At 34.0% G+C, this 15,955-nt stretch overlaps 3 protein-coding genes across 3 annotated transcripts; all 3 read left to right on the forward strand.

Annotated features, from left to right (window-relative positions):
* Positions 1–1,892: 1,892 nt before the first annotated feature.
* LOC129902924 (BEL1-like homeodomain protein 11) lies at positions 1,893–4,552 on the forward strand. The gene is made up of 5 exons (XM_055978370.1): positions 1,893–2,906; positions 3,275–3,654; positions 3,736–3,796; positions 3,896–4,040; positions 4,269–4,552. The coding sequence occupies exons 1-4, from the start codon at positions 2,226–2,228 to the stop codon at positions 4,037–4,039; spliced, it is 1,266 nt and encodes a 421-aa protein (XP_055834345.1). The 5' UTR covers positions 1,893–2,225; the 3' UTR covers position 4,040; positions 4,269–4,552.
* Positions 4,553–5,035: 483 nt separating this feature from the next.
* LOC129902922 (uncharacterized) lies at positions 5,036–11,377 on the forward strand. Its single transcript, XM_055978369.1, has 13 exons — positions 5,036–5,486; positions 6,346–6,488; positions 7,055–7,171; positions 7,437–7,551; positions 7,627–7,764; positions 8,566–8,661; positions 8,745–8,858; positions 9,058–9,126; positions 9,240–9,310; positions 9,393–9,486; positions 10,027–10,155; positions 10,283–10,372; positions 10,845–11,377. Exons 1-13 carry the CDS (start codon positions 5,112–5,114, stop codon positions 10,935–10,937), a joined length of 1,644 nt encoding a protein of 547 aa, XP_055834344.1. The 5' UTR covers positions 5,036–5,111; the 3' UTR covers positions 10,938–11,377.
* Positions 11,378–12,322: 945 nt separating this feature from the next.
* LOC129903241 (peroxidase 9-like) lies at positions 12,323–14,191 on the forward strand. The gene is made up of 4 exons (XM_055978746.1): positions 12,323–12,599; positions 13,090–13,281; positions 13,380–13,545; positions 13,659–14,191. The coding sequence occupies exons 1-4, from the start codon at positions 12,375–12,377 to the stop codon at positions 14,069–14,071; spliced, it is 996 nt and encodes a 331-aa protein (XP_055834721.1). The 5' UTR covers positions 12,323–12,374; the 3' UTR covers positions 14,072–14,191.
* The last annotated feature ends 1,764 nt before the right edge of the window (positions 14,192–15,955 follow it).

The raw sequence follows: 15,955 nt of genomic DNA on the forward strand, positions 1-15,955 counted from the left end.
CTTATGCATTTTTCTTTTAACTGCTCTAATGTACGTGCTCGATCCGAAGGTCATTCAAAAACAACCCCTCTACTCCTTGAGTTTGAGATAAAGTCTGCATACACTTTATCCTCTCCACAACTCCTTTATGGGACTACACTAGGTTTGTTGTTACTTATTTTGAGATTGCACCTATTTGTTTCCTCTATTCAGAGTTTTTCCAGGTTTTGATGACTTGTAGATTGTGGAGGGCATAGGCTCTGAGTTTTAAGATTGACCATCTTTAATGCTAAGCTTCCTGTAACATTAGATTTGTGCCTGTACACTACTACTCTCTAGCACTCATATTTTGGTGGTGTTAATTTTTGTCACTCTTATCTTTATGGTGTAAGTTGCCATTATGATTCAAAGGGTAAAAAGTGAATCTTTTTTTATGATGTTAATATTCACCAAAGAAGATTACAAGGAAAACACAACTTTCTGCTGATAAATTTCATTCAGCTATTCAGATTTGTGGCAGGCACTTTAATCAGTGAGTGGGCCTTTAGTAGGCTTCTAGCAACCAATATAATTAAGGAATGAGAGAGTGACAACTGGAAAGGCCAATAGAACAAAGATAGTAATCATTACACCACCATCACTAATTCACAACTAACCAAACTCCTCACCTCGTTGAGTCAGAATTTTTAATATAATTCAAAATAATTCGAACATGCCACTTAAACCATTTTTTTCTTCATTAGCTTTGCCGAAAATTGAGGTTTGCTCAAGTGGTTGAACATTTTCATCATTATCTGATTTTAATTTGACATGAAATTTAAGAAAATAAGAAAATCGACAAAGGAATTCGATTGAACTGTCCAAAACCAATCAATCACATAAGCACACCATATCAAAAATTAATCTACTTGTACTTATCCATAGTGATACAATCTCAACCAAATCTTCCGAAAAGCCTATTTAATAAGATTTGTTCATTATTATTGAGACATATGATAGATTTTCTAATATATAGGTCAATCAAATAGGACAAATGATAGATTTGTATGCAGTCTTACATTGCATTTATGCAAGAATTTGTTTTTACATTTATGACCTTTTGATTACATGATAATAACTTTATCACTTACGTCAATACTTCTCACACTCATTTTAAAAGAAAATAAAGAGAGAGTTAAGTATAAGAGGCATTGGTTTGATAGTCACACTTTCCATTGGAAGGATTCTGCATGCAGTGTCCTTTCAACATCTTTATGTAAGATAAAATAAACAACAGCAAAACAGGAAAAAGAAGTTAAATATTCCAATATATATTATCACAGATTCACAAGCAGACAATCTTAAGACTGGGAGTGTGCAAAAGACACTTTACTTTTTTCCTTCTCTTTTTCTCCCATATGTCACAAATCTATTCAGCACAAAACTGCTATCATCCATATTTGCTTTTGCTTCCTTTCTATCTACCCCCTCTCAAGGTACTTTTTGAGTGTCCCAAAGAAATGCAACAGTTATGTACTTTTTTTTTACTAGCCAAGGAAAAAAAAAAGTGAGTGGGGGACCATAAATTTCATGTCATTTTCAGCATTTTCTGCTTAAATAGTTAAATACTTTTTCTTGTTTTTTTATGAGCTTGAAAGAAGGTCTATAATACTTTAGGTTCTATAGCTTTCAGCTGCTAGTGTATAGGGTATGCTAAACTTCAGAAACAGAAAAAAAAAGAGTGCATGCAGGGGAATCTTTGCTTTCTTCATTCAATGAAATATGTCATGTTTGTATTATTCATAAACTAGTGTTCTTTTTTTCTTTCTAGACCAATAACTTCTTTAGTTTTATGCTTATTACTATCATAGGGCTGGAAAATACAAGTTACTCCTCCCCTCGTATCAATTTAAGTGTCTTACGTTCAATGACTCTTTCTATATTTAGTAAGTTTTCCAATTTTAGATCACAAGATTTAAAAGTTTTTCTATATTTCTTAAACTCCGTGCTTAGTTAACTAAGACACTTAAATTGGGAGGGAGGGAGTATTATAATACAAGTACTTAAAAGGACTTTCTCATGTTAAATGTTCTCCCTTTTTAATCCCCTCTGATTTTCCCCTTTCTCCAAGTTTTCTTCTTTAATGTAAAATGAAGTGTTTGAATACTTTAGTGATCACATTTTCATGAAATCTTTGAGTTGCAATGCATAGGTTCCTAGTGTTCAAAATTTCTTGATTATTGATTTTTGTTAACTCTATAGCAAAAATGGTTTCAAAAGACTCACCCCCACCTTCACACTCAAGCATTTTACACCAATTCATAAACTCAGACTCCATCATGACTAGTCAAATTGGAAGCCAACATTTTGACATGTATCAATCTACTACTACTACCTATCAGCCTCATGGTGGACTGTCCAGATCCATAGAGTTAGTTAATCCTCCTCATTTTACTACTGATTCTCATGATGTTAACCACAGTAGACATTTGATGGATCTTCTTGGAGCTTCACATGATGCTACTAACCAACAAGCACAAAGACTCTCACTTTCTTTAGGGTCTCATTCACTTGTTTCAAGTTTTACTAATCCTAGTTATATGAGCCAAGAAATTGATCAAAGGAACAATGAGTTTTCTTTCTCTGCAGCTGCAATGAATCAATCTTTTTCCACTGTTTGTGGAACTGAATCTTTTGTTTCTTCTATTGGTAACTCAAAATACTTGAAACCAACTCAGTCCCTCCTGGAGGAATTGGTTTGTATTGGTGGCAAGACTATTGATTCGAGTAATGAGAAATTTATCAGGCGATTATCGCGTAATAGCAAGAAAGGATCTTTAAGCCTTCGCGCTATGTTGAAAGGAGAGATCCCACAAAGCAATGAATTGTTCAATGAAAGACATGAACTTTGTGTTAAAATCATGAAGCTCATAGCCTTGTTGGAAGAGGTATGCAAGAATAACACCCTCATTCTTGATTATTCCATCTCGTCTAAAAGTTTAAGGGGTCGTTTGGTAGGATGTATACAGTCTATGTATAACTAATACATCCTATTCAGTAATATGGGTGTATAATAATACATAGCAAGCCATAGTATTAGTAATAGAAGAGTTATTAATACATGTATAAGCATGGTTAAAGGCAGAACTGACATTGATACACCAAACCAAACAACATTACTAGTCTCATCATTACTAATATATCCTATTCGATACAATTCTTATAAACTCTACCAAACGATCCCTAAGTTGTTAAAGATGGGCATATTTTGATTCAACTTTTTTGGTTTATAACATTAATAATGCTGATTTTTCAGGTGGAAAGGGGATATGAGCAATATTATCAACATATGGAAGAAGTAACTTCAACATTTGAGGTAATAGCAGGATTTGGAGCAGGGAAGCCTTATACAGCACTTGCACTTCAAGCAATGTCTAGACATTTTTGCTGCTTAAGAGATGCCATCATATCTCAAATTAATGTCATTAGACAAAAAATGCCACGAGACGTGCCAAAAATTAGCAGTGGCTTGTCACACTTGAGTCTTTTTGAGAGAGAGACTATGCAGAACAGAATGTCTCTTCAGCAACTTGGAATCATTCAAAGTAATCGACAAGCTTGGCGACCAATTAGAGGATTGCCAGAGACATCGGTGGCAATTCTTCGTTCTTGGCTATTCGAACACTTCCTCCATCCGTATGTACTGTGACCATCTCATCTAAAAGCTCAATATTTATAACTTGTATATTGTATTAAATGATTATCTTTCTTAGGCAGATATCCAAATGACTCTGAAAAGCTTATGTTATCATCTCAAACATGCTTGTCAAAAAATCAAGTAATTTTTCTCTTTACCACTTTGTGAACATATAATTTAGCATAACATTTTCAATATTCATAATTTAATTTGGTTCTATCATATTGATCTTGTTTTAAGGTTTCCAACTGGTTTATTAATGCGCGAGTTAGGCTGTGGAAGCCAATGATTGAGGAAATGTATAAGGAAGAATTTGCAGAGTCTTCAATTGAATCAGATCATTTGTTGAACAGAGAAGGCGTTACAGATTCTGCAGAAGAATGAAGTAAGCAAGTAAACTCAAGCTCAAAAACCATAATTATAATTTTAATCTTTTTTCTAATGATCATTTTCTAGCTTACTCTGCTACAAATATTGTGAGCGGCGATTAAGTGCTCTGTCGTAACAACCTTTAGTCTTTAGTTATGGGTCTGTTTATAGTCACGACTATTGGCATAATCAACAAGGTTGTTCGTTTAACTGATTGGTTTTTTTTTTCCTCTTGTGATGTTAGGGGTTGAAGTGAGAAGAATGAAGACTATATTTTATGTAATAATACTATGATTTTACATAGTTGGAATTCATTGAGAGACGGAACTGTGGAAGAAAAGTTGAAGAAGTACAAGGTGTGGCAGTTGGAAACATGTTAGAAAAACAAAAAATCTAGCATGAAATGGGAGGCATTCTTGTACCTTTTAGTACTTGATGTTAAGAAATAGTAATAGTATAGTAATAGTGTCTGAAAATTGTAATGCTTTTTACTAAATTATCTGAATTTTTTATGCTTAGCATAGCCTTTATGGGGGTAGCCTTATCCCACGTTAAAAGTTTAAGGTTTTGCATGCATTGTTAGCAAATTCACAAACATTGCTACAAAAGTGCTAAGTTAGAAGAGAATATTTAAACACCCCTTGCCCCCTCCCCTTCGGAAAAAAAAATAACAATCTTTTTCTATAGCATAAAATTAGTTAATTCATGATGAATTCTTACAATATAAAAAAAAATCAAACAAATTGTCCAATAGAAAGGGGTGTTTGCAAACTTGTGATAAATCTTAGTACTTAGTAAGTTTACCTTTCTTATTTCTAATGTACCAATGGGGAGAAAGTGTCCTAGAAAATTAAGCTATCATGGCCCCAAATATCGTACGAAAATAAGATTCAAAAATATTACATAACATTATTTTTAATATTATTGCTAAAACTGCATTTGAACCAATTTTATCACTAATAATAATTAGCAGCAGATAAAATTAATAAAATCGATTTTTACATGAACAAAAATAGGACTCGAAGATGTTAAATTAAAGCTGAAAATAGAACACGCCATAATATCCACAAAAAAAATCCCTTTGATCATGAGTTTATGCTTCTGCTCCAATTTGAAACCATCCATTCTCTTTCCAGAGTCCGATTTCCGATGGATTCAGACCCGTACCCGACGCGTTTCCTTCACTAAGTTAATCCCAACAAAGCACAGTTACCGTGGGTTCATGAAAGCCGTCGGAGAAGAAATCGGAGTTCTATCGCCGGACGACAACTTACCGGTACCTAATCCGGCAATTGAAGAGGAATCGGTACCGGAAACTGAGGTTAATGAAGTAGAAAATGGAGTTGCTAGTGTTGTGGCTGAAGAAAAAGCTCAAACTTGGATAAGTAAGAGTGAGAACAAGGAAAAAGTGGATGAGCAAGATGAAAATGCTACTAGGTTCAAGCTACGTAATGGTAGAGAGGTGAGTTTATTTTTTTCGAATTTTATGTTTTTCCATTTTTTCAGTAAAGGAATCTCCTTTCTCGCCTGTATATATTTTCTAGGGCCAAATCTTAGCAGGTTGAAGTATTGTATTTTATTTGCTATTTTCCTCTGCTTTGTATTAATTAGTTGAGTTCAGTGAACATATAATATTTACATAAGAGAAAAGTTTATCAGTAACCCTATGCATACACTAAGTAACTGGTAAAGTTGCTGTGATGTGACCAGGAGTTCACGGGTTCAAGCCTTGGAAACAGCCTCTGGCAGAAATGCAAGGCAAGGCTGCGTACAATAGACCCTTGTGGTCGGGCCCTTCCCCGGACCCCGCGCATAGCGGGAGCTTTAGTGCACCGGGCTGCCCTTTTTATGCATACACTAAGTTTAGTTAATTTATCCGGATTAGTGTGGCTCTAATGCCGATACCTGACATCCAATGGGAAACCAAAGAAAAGAACTCTAGGAAGAGCATTAATCATAAACCAAGTTGTGATATGTTTTCTTTTCTTTTCTTTGTCATTCCTATAGTAATTGAGTCTCTTGTGTGGTGCTAGTCTTCAAACATAAATGGTGCTAGTCTTTTGTGTAGAGTTTAAGTGTAGTGAATAAGCATTAATAGATTTTCATTTTTAAATTTTACATTATGTGCAAAATTAATCATCCATACAAGTTTAGTGAAAAGAATGATGCATGTTACGCATTTATTGGTGTGCATAAGTTTTTCGATATGGCATGACTTCTTTTTGTTGATTTTCCAATGCAAAACATGGTTTTAGCAATGCCAACCAAATTTTCTTGTACTCCGCATTTCTATTCTCCAACTCAATTTTCTGCGGCTTTAGGTTTTTGAAGAGAAAGCCTACCTAGTGGGTGTTGCGTGCAAAGGTGACACAGAAGATTCATTCGGTATAGAGGAATCACTCAAGGAATTGGCTCAGCTGGCTGATACTGCCGGACTTATGGTTGTTGATTCTACATATCAGAAGTAAGTATTGTTGCTATAATCATTTCTGATTCACTGGTGATGGTTTCTATAACCTTAGCTTGATAAGTTCCTTTGAAGTATAATCCTATATAGATCAAAGTGTAAATAGTTTATAGGTCCACTAACCATAGAGCTCACTTTTAACTGCATAGACATGGCATTTTTATTATACAGAAAAACATTCTTACCAAATGAAGTTCTGTACAAGTAATCCGAATACCAGACCAGTTGGACAGGAGCCCCAGCTGATCATACAAGTCAAACATTCAACCCGAAAACCTCTATCTATGTTACCTTCCCCTATGGATAGAAACATATCATTTTAGAGCTGTTAAACTTGGAGTCTTGGAGTTGTCAAAAAAAATATGATTTCTTGGTTATGACGTGGGACCTGGATTGTATAATCATAGAACATGTTTTCCACACTATCTCCTTTGTTTATTCTTTTACACTTACTGGGATGGTACTGTTAATATGCAAGAGAATACATTATTTTCTTTTCCTGTTAAATTTCTTTTGAATTTTAACTTTTATATATATGCTGCTTACTCTTTCTTTTCTTCTAGGCTATCTTCTCCTAATCCAAGGACTTACATAGGATCTGGAAAGGTTTCAGAAATCAAAAGCGCGATTCGTGCATTTGATGTTGAGACTGTTATATTTGATGATGAACTTTCACCAGGGTATTCCTCAGCAGATTTTTGCCCATTACATGAATATTATACTCTCTAGGACATTGCTGTTATATTCTGAAATTTTCTGATTTGTATTTTACTTTTGTTCCTGCAATGCTCTCAGTCTTATACAGTTTTTTATCCACTCTGGCTACTTTTGCTTGATTATTTTTTATTTTGATTGGTAGTGCTTCATCTAATTCTATACTTGAAAGAAGGGTAAATTCAACTTGTGGCAATCCATAGGCTGATTGTTTTATGGTGCTCTTTTTAGACAATTGCGTAATTTGGAGAAGGCTTTTGGTGGAGATGTTAGAGTGTGTGATCGCACTGCTCTCATACTGGATATTTTCAACCAGCGCGCGGCAACCCGTGAAGCATCTTTACAGGCTAGTCCACTTTTATTTTCAGTATTGCATCCTGAAAGTTTTTGCACTTTTGCATAACCAGTTGGTTTTTCTTAGGTATCATTGGCACAAATGGAATACCAATTACCACGGCTAACCCGTATGTGGACTCACCTTGAGCGTCAAGCTGGAGGACAGGTCAAGGGTATGGGTGAAAAACAGATTGAAGTAGACAAGAGAATTTTACGTACTCAAGTAAGCGATTTTCACTTATTCATCATAAATTATGTATGTTTGTATTGGTTAGTAACTTTTGGTCCAGTCCAGATTGAACTACAACTAGATATTAACCCTCTATATTTGTTAATTTTCTGGACAATTGAAGAGGTTGGATTGTAGTGAGAGTAATATTTTGATCATTGGTTCTCTGAATTTTCGCCTGTGATAGCTTTCAATACCTTACTGGTTTTAGTGATATTCTAGTGGCCTTTCTATTGCATGCTTTTGGCCTCTTATTTCAACAGCAAAATGCTTCCCGCGAGCACCACCACACCAAATTTTATTGAGATGAGATACTAAAAGTTCACTGATGCACTGCCGTCACTTTAATTGAAAACAGATCTAGTCCTCTAGTCCTTTCTTTGCAAACCTCTGTGTTAATGCTGAACTGAGCTCTCAGTATTGCTTTTCCCTCTTGTTGCTTATCTGACCATGCCAAAAGTTAATGAGACCTCTATGACTAGTGAAATTCCTTGGCTTAGTTGCATCGGGTCTCTTGGTGATGACCCTGCTTTTAAGGTTAAACCAATCAGTCATGATTGCCTTTCCTCTGTCAAGAGCTCCTGACTTGTATTGGTAATTACCCGGAAAAGTGGATGAACCTGCTTTTTCATCCTATTTATAACCCTCTTTTGTCATAGTTTTATATTCCATTTGTTTTTGGAGTTCTCTACTCTTCCTTTCGTGTTAATAATGTGTAAATGTGGGGTAGATTTTTTGGGGTTGCTTTTGCACCTTTCTATGACTAACTTCAGATTTTACTATAACCTTTTGTAGATTGGTGTACTTAAAAAAGAGCTAGAATCTGTTCGAAAGCATCGAAAACAGTACAGGAACCGTCGGGTCTCTGTACCTGTCCCTGTTGTATCTTTGGTATGGAATTTATCTTCTATAGAATGTTTGTAAACCATGCTCAAGAGAATGGATAATTGATACATAAGTGCTTATTGCTTTAGGTTGGATACACAAATGCTGGAAAAAGTACACTTCTTAACCGGTTGACTGGGGCTGATGTTCTTGCGGAAGACCGATTATTTGCTACACTTGATCCTACTACAAGAAGGGTGCAGGTGAGGATTAACCCTCATGACAGCTCAACTCATTGCTTGGGCATGTTTCCTATATTTGGTGCCCTTTTCAATCACATAAATATCTCATTTGCAGTTGGCTGAAAATTATGCACATCTGGATTAATTCTGCATTATCAGTATAATTAGTTATCTCTATGGTTGTAATGTATTGTGCTTGTTGTAAACTCTTCTGAGCCAGATGAAGAATGGGAAGGAGTTTCTGCTTACGGATACGGTTGGCTTTATCCAAAAATTACCGACAACTCTGGTAAACACCTTTGCAACTTTGAACAGAAAGCGCATCTTTCTGTTAAAGACATGGCTCATTAAATAAGTTAAGATATAATGGAATTGGTCTTTATATGATTCTTTTTGCAATAGGTTGCAGCCTTTAGGGCAACACTCGAAGAAATCGCTGAGTCTTCAATTTTAGTGCATGTGGTGGACATCAGGTAAAGTTGATCCATTTAATAGAATGAGTTTTTAATACAACGTTCAACATAAGCTCCTTATCTTCTTTTGCCATCTGTTTAGTCACCCACTAGCAGAGCAACAGATAGAAGCTGTGGAGAAAGTTCTTTCAGAACTGGATACATCATCAATTCCAAAGTTGATGCTGTGGAACAAGGTATTAGTGTTGCATGTCATTTGGTTTGAATACTGTTTTATTTTCAGTGAGCACTCTACTTCCTTAATTCTAAGCCATCTTGTTGTTGATTGGTTTGTTCTTCCTCCGGCTGATCATGATCTTTTTAGCTAGATTCTTGTGTTGAACCTGCAAGCCTTTGTTTTTATATTGTTCCCTGTTAATGTTGAATGTTGATGGTTTATTGTCCATCGACTGCTGTTTAATGATGCTTACTGTACAAGATTTATCATTTTACTTTTAAATTTTTCCTTCCTCTTATATGTGCCTTGTTTGTCCTTTCCTCACTGACCTCGGTGCATATTGAGAAAAATATTGTTTTCCCTAGTTAAAGTAGATGGTCTAGGTTTGATTGTAGCATAGATGAGCGTGTTCTGTGCATAAACTTAAAACAGTATCATCTTCCCTTTCTTTCCCATTTACCACAATAGATAACCTTTGCTGATAAAGATTGTTGGCATGTGATCAACCTGACTTCTGAAGCTGAAATTACTATGTAATCAGACAACTATCTTTTGACAGGTTGATAAAGCTGAAGATCCTGAGAAAATCAAGTTAGAAGCCAAGATGAGAAACGATGTGGTTTGCGTTTCTGCTTTAACTGGTGAAGGGTTGGATGAATTCTGCAACGAAATCCAGAATAGACTAAAGGTATGTAACTTGTTTTATTTTCTCAAAAAGAAAAATAAGGCATATACATTGCTGTCTAGCTAGGGAATAATCATTAATCAATAGTTTTAGGAAGGGTTTGATGGATAGAGCTTTCCTTATTTGGCAGGATGCAATGGTATGGGTGGAAGCTTTGATCCCATTTGATAAAGGGGAAATCCTCAGTACGATACATCAAGTCGGAATGGTTGAGAGAACTGTAAGCCGCATATTCTTAGTAATTTAAAAGTACTAGTCATTTCCACTTGTCACTTCTCTAAACTTTAAGGGAAGTGAAAGTGACGAATCCCCACCTATCCTGTCACTTATGCTGAAGTTTGAAAGTGTCCTTGTTCATGAGGTAGTTGGTTTTCTTTTTTGCTATTATCACTATGAAACTAGCTTGGGATTGAGGCGTGGCTGTTGTATCACCATGACTCACTCCATAGTGTTCTACAATAGAGCTCTACAATTCTGGTTAAGAATTGGAGGATTTGCGTGCCAATAGCCTAGCCACAAACTACATGAGAAAGATAAGCATACCGATAGTGACACAGATCCATTTCTTCTTTCATTTCCTGCATGGGTTCAAGCAATATGGAGATATTTTGTTAAAATGGTACTAACATTGCCTTCTATCCCAAATTATGGCATAATACATAAATATGCCCTTTAACTTTTTGATTTTATAGGAATACACTGAGAAAGGAACTCTGGTGAGAGCACATGTTCCCCTCCGATTTGCAAGGCTTCTAACTCCAATGAGGCAAATGTTGGTATCATAATTTCTTCAAGTCACCAAAATACATACTCTTTGAAGGGCGACGACACAAGCACATCATGATTATGGCCAGCATAAATTGAAACTCATATGAAACCCCCAACACAAGAATCTGCTGATTGTGGCTTCTGACAAATATGCATAACAGTAGTAAACAAGAATCACTAGAAGTCATCTATCTCTTCAAATCAGCAATCCATTGACTGAAGAAAAAGCTGGCATGCTTGTTCAAAGGAATTTGTGCTAGTACATTGTTTGTACTTCTGTTCTCACCAACTGCTGCTTCTGTACATATAAATGTCTCGTCACATGTAACTACTTTGTAAGACTGTTCCTACTCCCCCATTGTACAAATTGACTTAATATTCCTTGTTTGACCTGGTTTGTGTATGTGAGCTGTATGAGAATGTAAAGTTTTATCTACAAGAGGATTAATTTGTATTAGCTTTCTTCTCTGTCTAAGTCATGTTAGTACATTTACTTTAGCTCATATTTCTTAAAGAAGTCTTTTAGTTATATTAGATATTTATATTTTAGTTCGTTTACTCACTATTTTTACTTTGTATCATAGAAGTATGAGATGAGCTAATTGAAGCGACATAATTAGAAATGATATAGTTCACCTTAGCTCGCTTGAAATCAAGACATTTTGTTCTATGGTTTGAAAACCATATGTTTTTCTGTAGCATCATAGTTTAACTATAATCCCCGGTTCCTCTCAGAGTAACCTCTTTTCCTAATGGATGATTTGTAGCTGCTCTTAGCTTATGACGGACATAATCATTAGTAACTAATTACTTATGTCATGAAGAATCATGCGATGTGAGTGGATTAGCAAGCTCGAGCTAATTAATCTTCAATTTATCAAGACACTTTATTTAAGCAATCAACAATTGCAATTGCAACTTTTTGAAGAAATAGCCAAGACAATAAAAGTTCAAAAGTTGTTCAAACCTTACAACGTGGTTGACGTATTAATATTTCTTATTTTGTTCATTGGAGCAGGTAGAACTAAAACTCAAACCAGAAACACTTGATAAACAAACCCGGTGCATAAAGCATCCTGCGATAGCAGAATCTGGAGAAGGTACGCACTCCAAGGAGTGTGATGTAGAAAGTCTACCCTAATGTCTAATGCAAACATTAGTAGTTGCTTCCACACCTCAAACTTGTGACTTATAGATCACACAAAGACAGCTTTACTATTGCTCCAAGGCTCCCTTCAAACGCTTAATAAAAAAGATATTAATTTCCTCTAAAATTGATCGAGTTGACTACTATGAAAAGTAATCTGACTTACTATTATTAGAGGATTTGGTAACATGGGAATAGTTAGTTGATTTGGTCACATAAACCCTCTATAAATATTTGTATACATTTGTAATTAAAATCATCATACAAGAATTTGATTTTTCAATTTCTCACTCACCAATTAGTTAATATGGCTTCTCTTGGACTAGTAATGTTCTTTTTATCTTGTGCAATATTCCAAGCCTTTCCAGTTTCTAGTTCCAATAATTATGGTAGTCTTTTCCCAGAGTTGTACCAATTCTCATGTCCTCAAGCAAATGAAATTGTAATGTCTGTTTTAGAAGAGGCAATTGCTAAAGATCCAAGAATGGCTGCTTCTTTCCTTAGACTTCATTTCCATGATTGCTTTGTCCAGGTATAAACTTTCATACACATTTTCGTATACTCCGTTATATTTTGGGGTCGTTCATATCCTGTTGTTAACAATTCGTCTCATATTTCCCTCCTTATTACTAACCACTACTAAAAAAACGGAATTCATCAGAAATTGGCTCGTCAGATGGAATTTCATCAGAAATATTGAATTTTTGTCATGTTTCTGACGAGCCAATTTCTCATGAATTCCATTAAAAATTCGTGTTTTCTTTAATTGGTGTAATAACGGAGCTCCAATCTGAAGCATACAAAGTAATTTTATATTTTAGTAAAATATAGAGTGGTAAATTTTGACTTTATTATTAAATATTTTGACACGTGGAATTCATCTAGTCCACATTAAAAGTCTATTAAAGTCAAGGACAAATACGAGACGATTAAGGTCCATTAAATTTGGACCTTTTCCCTCAATAAATCAGGTGCTAAATTTAGCGACAAGTCCAATAATTTCTATTTTTCTTGTGTTATAGGGTTGTGATGCATCCATATTATTGGATAAGAGTAGTGCATTTAAAAGTGAAAAGGATGCTGGACCAAACAAGAATTCTGTGAGAGGATTTGAAGTAATTGATGAGATCAAAGCTAAATTAGAACATGTTTGTCCTCACACTGTCTCTTGTGCTGACATTCTAGCCCTTGCTGCTCGTGACTCTGTTGTCCTAGTAAGCATACATCTAAACTCTAACATTTCTTTCTCAAATCATCTTTAAAATAGTAGTAATTTGCTAATAAGAATGTGTTAATCAATATGGTTGAGTAGAGTGGTGGACCATATTGGGAAGTACCACTAGGAAGAAGAGACTCAAAGAGAGCAAATTTCAAGAAAGCAAATGTAAATATTCCAGCACCAAACTCAACAATTCAAAATCTTATAAGCCTCTTCAATAGACAAGGCCTTAATGAAGAAGACCTTGTTGCTCTTTCTGGTAAGCTACTTCAATTTTGTCTTGCAAAAATCTTTGATCATCATATATTTATACAGGATGTATTCGATACATGAAAGTCATTTTTTGCTAACACACTCATAAATGTTAAATAGGAGGACACACTATAGGGATGGCAAGATGTGTGTCATTTAAACAAAGGCTATACAATCAAAAAGGTGACAATTTGCCAGATGTAACTCTAGAGAAAAATTACTACAATGGATTAAAATCAATATGTCCAACAAGTGGTGGAGACAATAATATTTCTCCTCTGGATGTTGCATCACCAGTCAGATTTGATAACACATATTTCAAATTATTGGTATGGGGCAAAGGTCTTTTGAACTCAGATGAAGTGCTTCTTACTGGAAATGTTAAAAGGACTAAGGAATTGGTGAAGAGTTATGCTGAAAATGAGGCAATTTTTTTCCATCAATTTGCTAAGTCTATGGTGAAAATGGGGAATATTAATCCTCTGACTGAGTTGAAGGGTGAAATTAGGAAGAATTGTCGCAGAATTAACTGAAAATTTTAGTTATTTACTACGTATTGTTTGGATTCTTGACCAGTTTTATTATGTATGGATTATGAATTTGTAAGTTGTTTATTGTTGTTGTAAAATGTTATATACTAAGTTGTTCATTTATATGTTTTGAATTTTGCATTCTCATAAATGAAAAAAAAAATTGAAATATTCAAAATTTGAAATATTTTTTAAAAATAAAACTTAATTTTTTTGGGGGGTGGGGTGCTGGTAGGTGGGGATGGGGTAAAAAAATGAAACTTTTAAAATTTGAAATACTAGGATAAAAAAATGAAAACTTTAAATTTTGAAATATTTTTTTTAAAAAAATAAACTTTTTAATTTGTTTTTGAGGGGTAGGTGGGTCGGGGTAGAGATGGGGTAAAAAACTAAATTTTCAAAATGTGAAATAATTTTTTTTTTAAAAAAAGAAATTTTAAAATTTTATTTTTTGGGGGAGGGGGGTCGTGGTAGAGGTGGGGTAAGAAAAACATTTTTCAAAACATTTAAGCCAATCAAACATGAAAAAATTGAAAAATATTTTTCATTCATACCAAACACACCCTAGATACTACATCAAAATAATTGCTTCTATACTACAAATAATTGTTCAATTAGTGGTGTTGGTGCTAAGGTTTAAGTTGTCAAGCGTACAATATCCATTCATTGATCGACATTTTTCAGTTACTTAATTTCAAGACTTATAACTTCTTTAGTTTTATGCTTTTTAGTTTTATGCTTATTACTATCACTAGTTTAGAGTACGTACTTTGCGTCAATTAATATAAAATGATAAGAAGAACAACCGTTTAAAATAATTTATAACCTTATACTAAATGCATAATTTGTTCAAATAATGAAAATAAATGTATTATATTGATAAAATGATTGGAATCAATATATTTTGAACACGTATTAATTGGTTATAGAAAAATTTACACAGGATGACAAATATGTGATATGTATTTGTTGTACATAAATATAGTTTAAGCGAATTACAATTTGTAGATATAGTTATGATTTTATAGCAAATTTTTATCTCTTCTCTCCCTCTCTTCGTCCCTCGCTTCTCTCCTCTCTCTCCACTGTCGCTCGCCTCTCTATATGGCGTCTCTCGCTAGCCTCTTACCCTTTTTTCTTTCTTTTTTTGCATATTCTCAAACATTTATTACATCGTGCTTTTTAATGTATGTGCCTTAAAGAACAACACCTTCATTTATGAGACTCTATCACAAACTATCTTTTCTTGGTCGTTTTTTTTTAATTGAGTTAGATAATTCTAATTATGATAGAAAACGTTTTAATGTAATTACAAATATCAATTACTCACTTATCTAAAAATAAATTAAAATACTTAATATAAAAATTTAATAATCAAAGATGCTAATTATTCTTCTTTTCGAATTAAAGTGCCGTGTAAATTAAAGTGTCATGTAATAAGTAATTTAAACATATGAATTATTACAGTTTAATATTTTTAACTTTAAAATTCTAATTATATATTATTCTCTTATCATATATTTTAGTACTCTTTAAATTTTAAAAATTATATTTTTCTCTTACATATATTTTAAGACTACTTAATTTATTAATTTTTTTAATACCTCTCACTATATATTTTACTCTTACCAAATATCTTAGGACTCTTTTATTTTTGAGATAAGTGTCAAAAACATACATAAAATTATTCCTCTTTTTTTTTCATACCTAAACTATTGGGAGTGTGAGTTTCATACCTAAACTATCACTTCTTAGTCATAGTTTAGGTATGAAACTCACACTCCCAATAATTTAGATATAAAACTCAAAAAAATAAATAATTTAAATGTGTTTTTAAAATATATATTTTTCCTAGCCGAGAAGATGGTTGAAAATTTTCTTGCGGAC

The sequence above is a fragment of the Solanum dulcamara genome, chromosome 9 (genome assembly GCF_947179165.1).
Source record: "Solanum dulcamara chromosome 9, daSolDulc1.2, whole genome shotgun sequence".
NCBI classification, from domain to species: Eukaryota; Viridiplantae; Streptophyta; class Magnoliopsida; order Solanales; family Solanaceae; genus Solanum; species Solanum dulcamara.

What these genes read in the sequence shown, in the direction of transcription:
- LOC129902924 (XM_055978370.1), top strand. Translation starts at nt 2,226, where the DNA reads ATGGTTTCAAAAGACTCACCCCCACCTTCACACTCAAGCATTTTACAC. An exon ending in TTCGAACACTTCCTCCATCC is followed by an intron (nt 3,655 to 3,735) that starts GTATGTACTGTG and finishes TTTCTTAGGCAG; the next exon opens with ATATCCAAATGACTCTGAAA. An exon ending in CATGCTTGTCAAAAAATCAA is followed by an intron (nt 3,797 to 3,895) that starts GTAATTTTTCTC and finishes TCTTGTTTTAAG; the next exon opens with GTTTCCAACTGGTTTATTAA.
- LOC129902922 (XM_055978369.1), top strand. Translation starts at nt 5,112, where the DNA reads ATGAGTTTATGCTTCTGCTCCAATTTGAAACCATCCATTCTCTTTCCA. An exon ending in CTACTACAAGAAGGGTGCAG is followed by an intron (nt 8,859 to 9,057) that starts GTGAGGATTAAC and finishes CTTCTGAGCCAG; the next exon opens with ATGAAGAATGGGAAGGAGTT. An exon ending in GTGCATGTGGTGGACATCAG is followed by an intron (nt 9,311 to 9,392) that starts GTAAAGTTGATC and finishes CCATCTGTTTAG; the next exon opens with TCACCCACTAGCAGAGCAAC.
- LOC129903241 (XM_055978746.1), top strand. Translation starts at nt 12,375, where the DNA reads ATGGCTTCTCTTGGACTAGTAATGTTCTTTTTATCTTGTGCAATATTC. An exon ending in TCCATGATTGCTTTGTCCAG is followed by an intron (nt 12,600 to 13,089) that starts GTATAAACTTTC and finishes CTTGTGTTATAG; the next exon opens with GGTTGTGATGCATCCATATT. An exon ending in CTCGTGACTCTGTTGTCCTA is followed by an intron (nt 13,282 to 13,379) that starts GTAAGCATACAT and finishes ATGGTTGAGTAG; the next exon opens with AGTGGTGGACCATATTGGGA.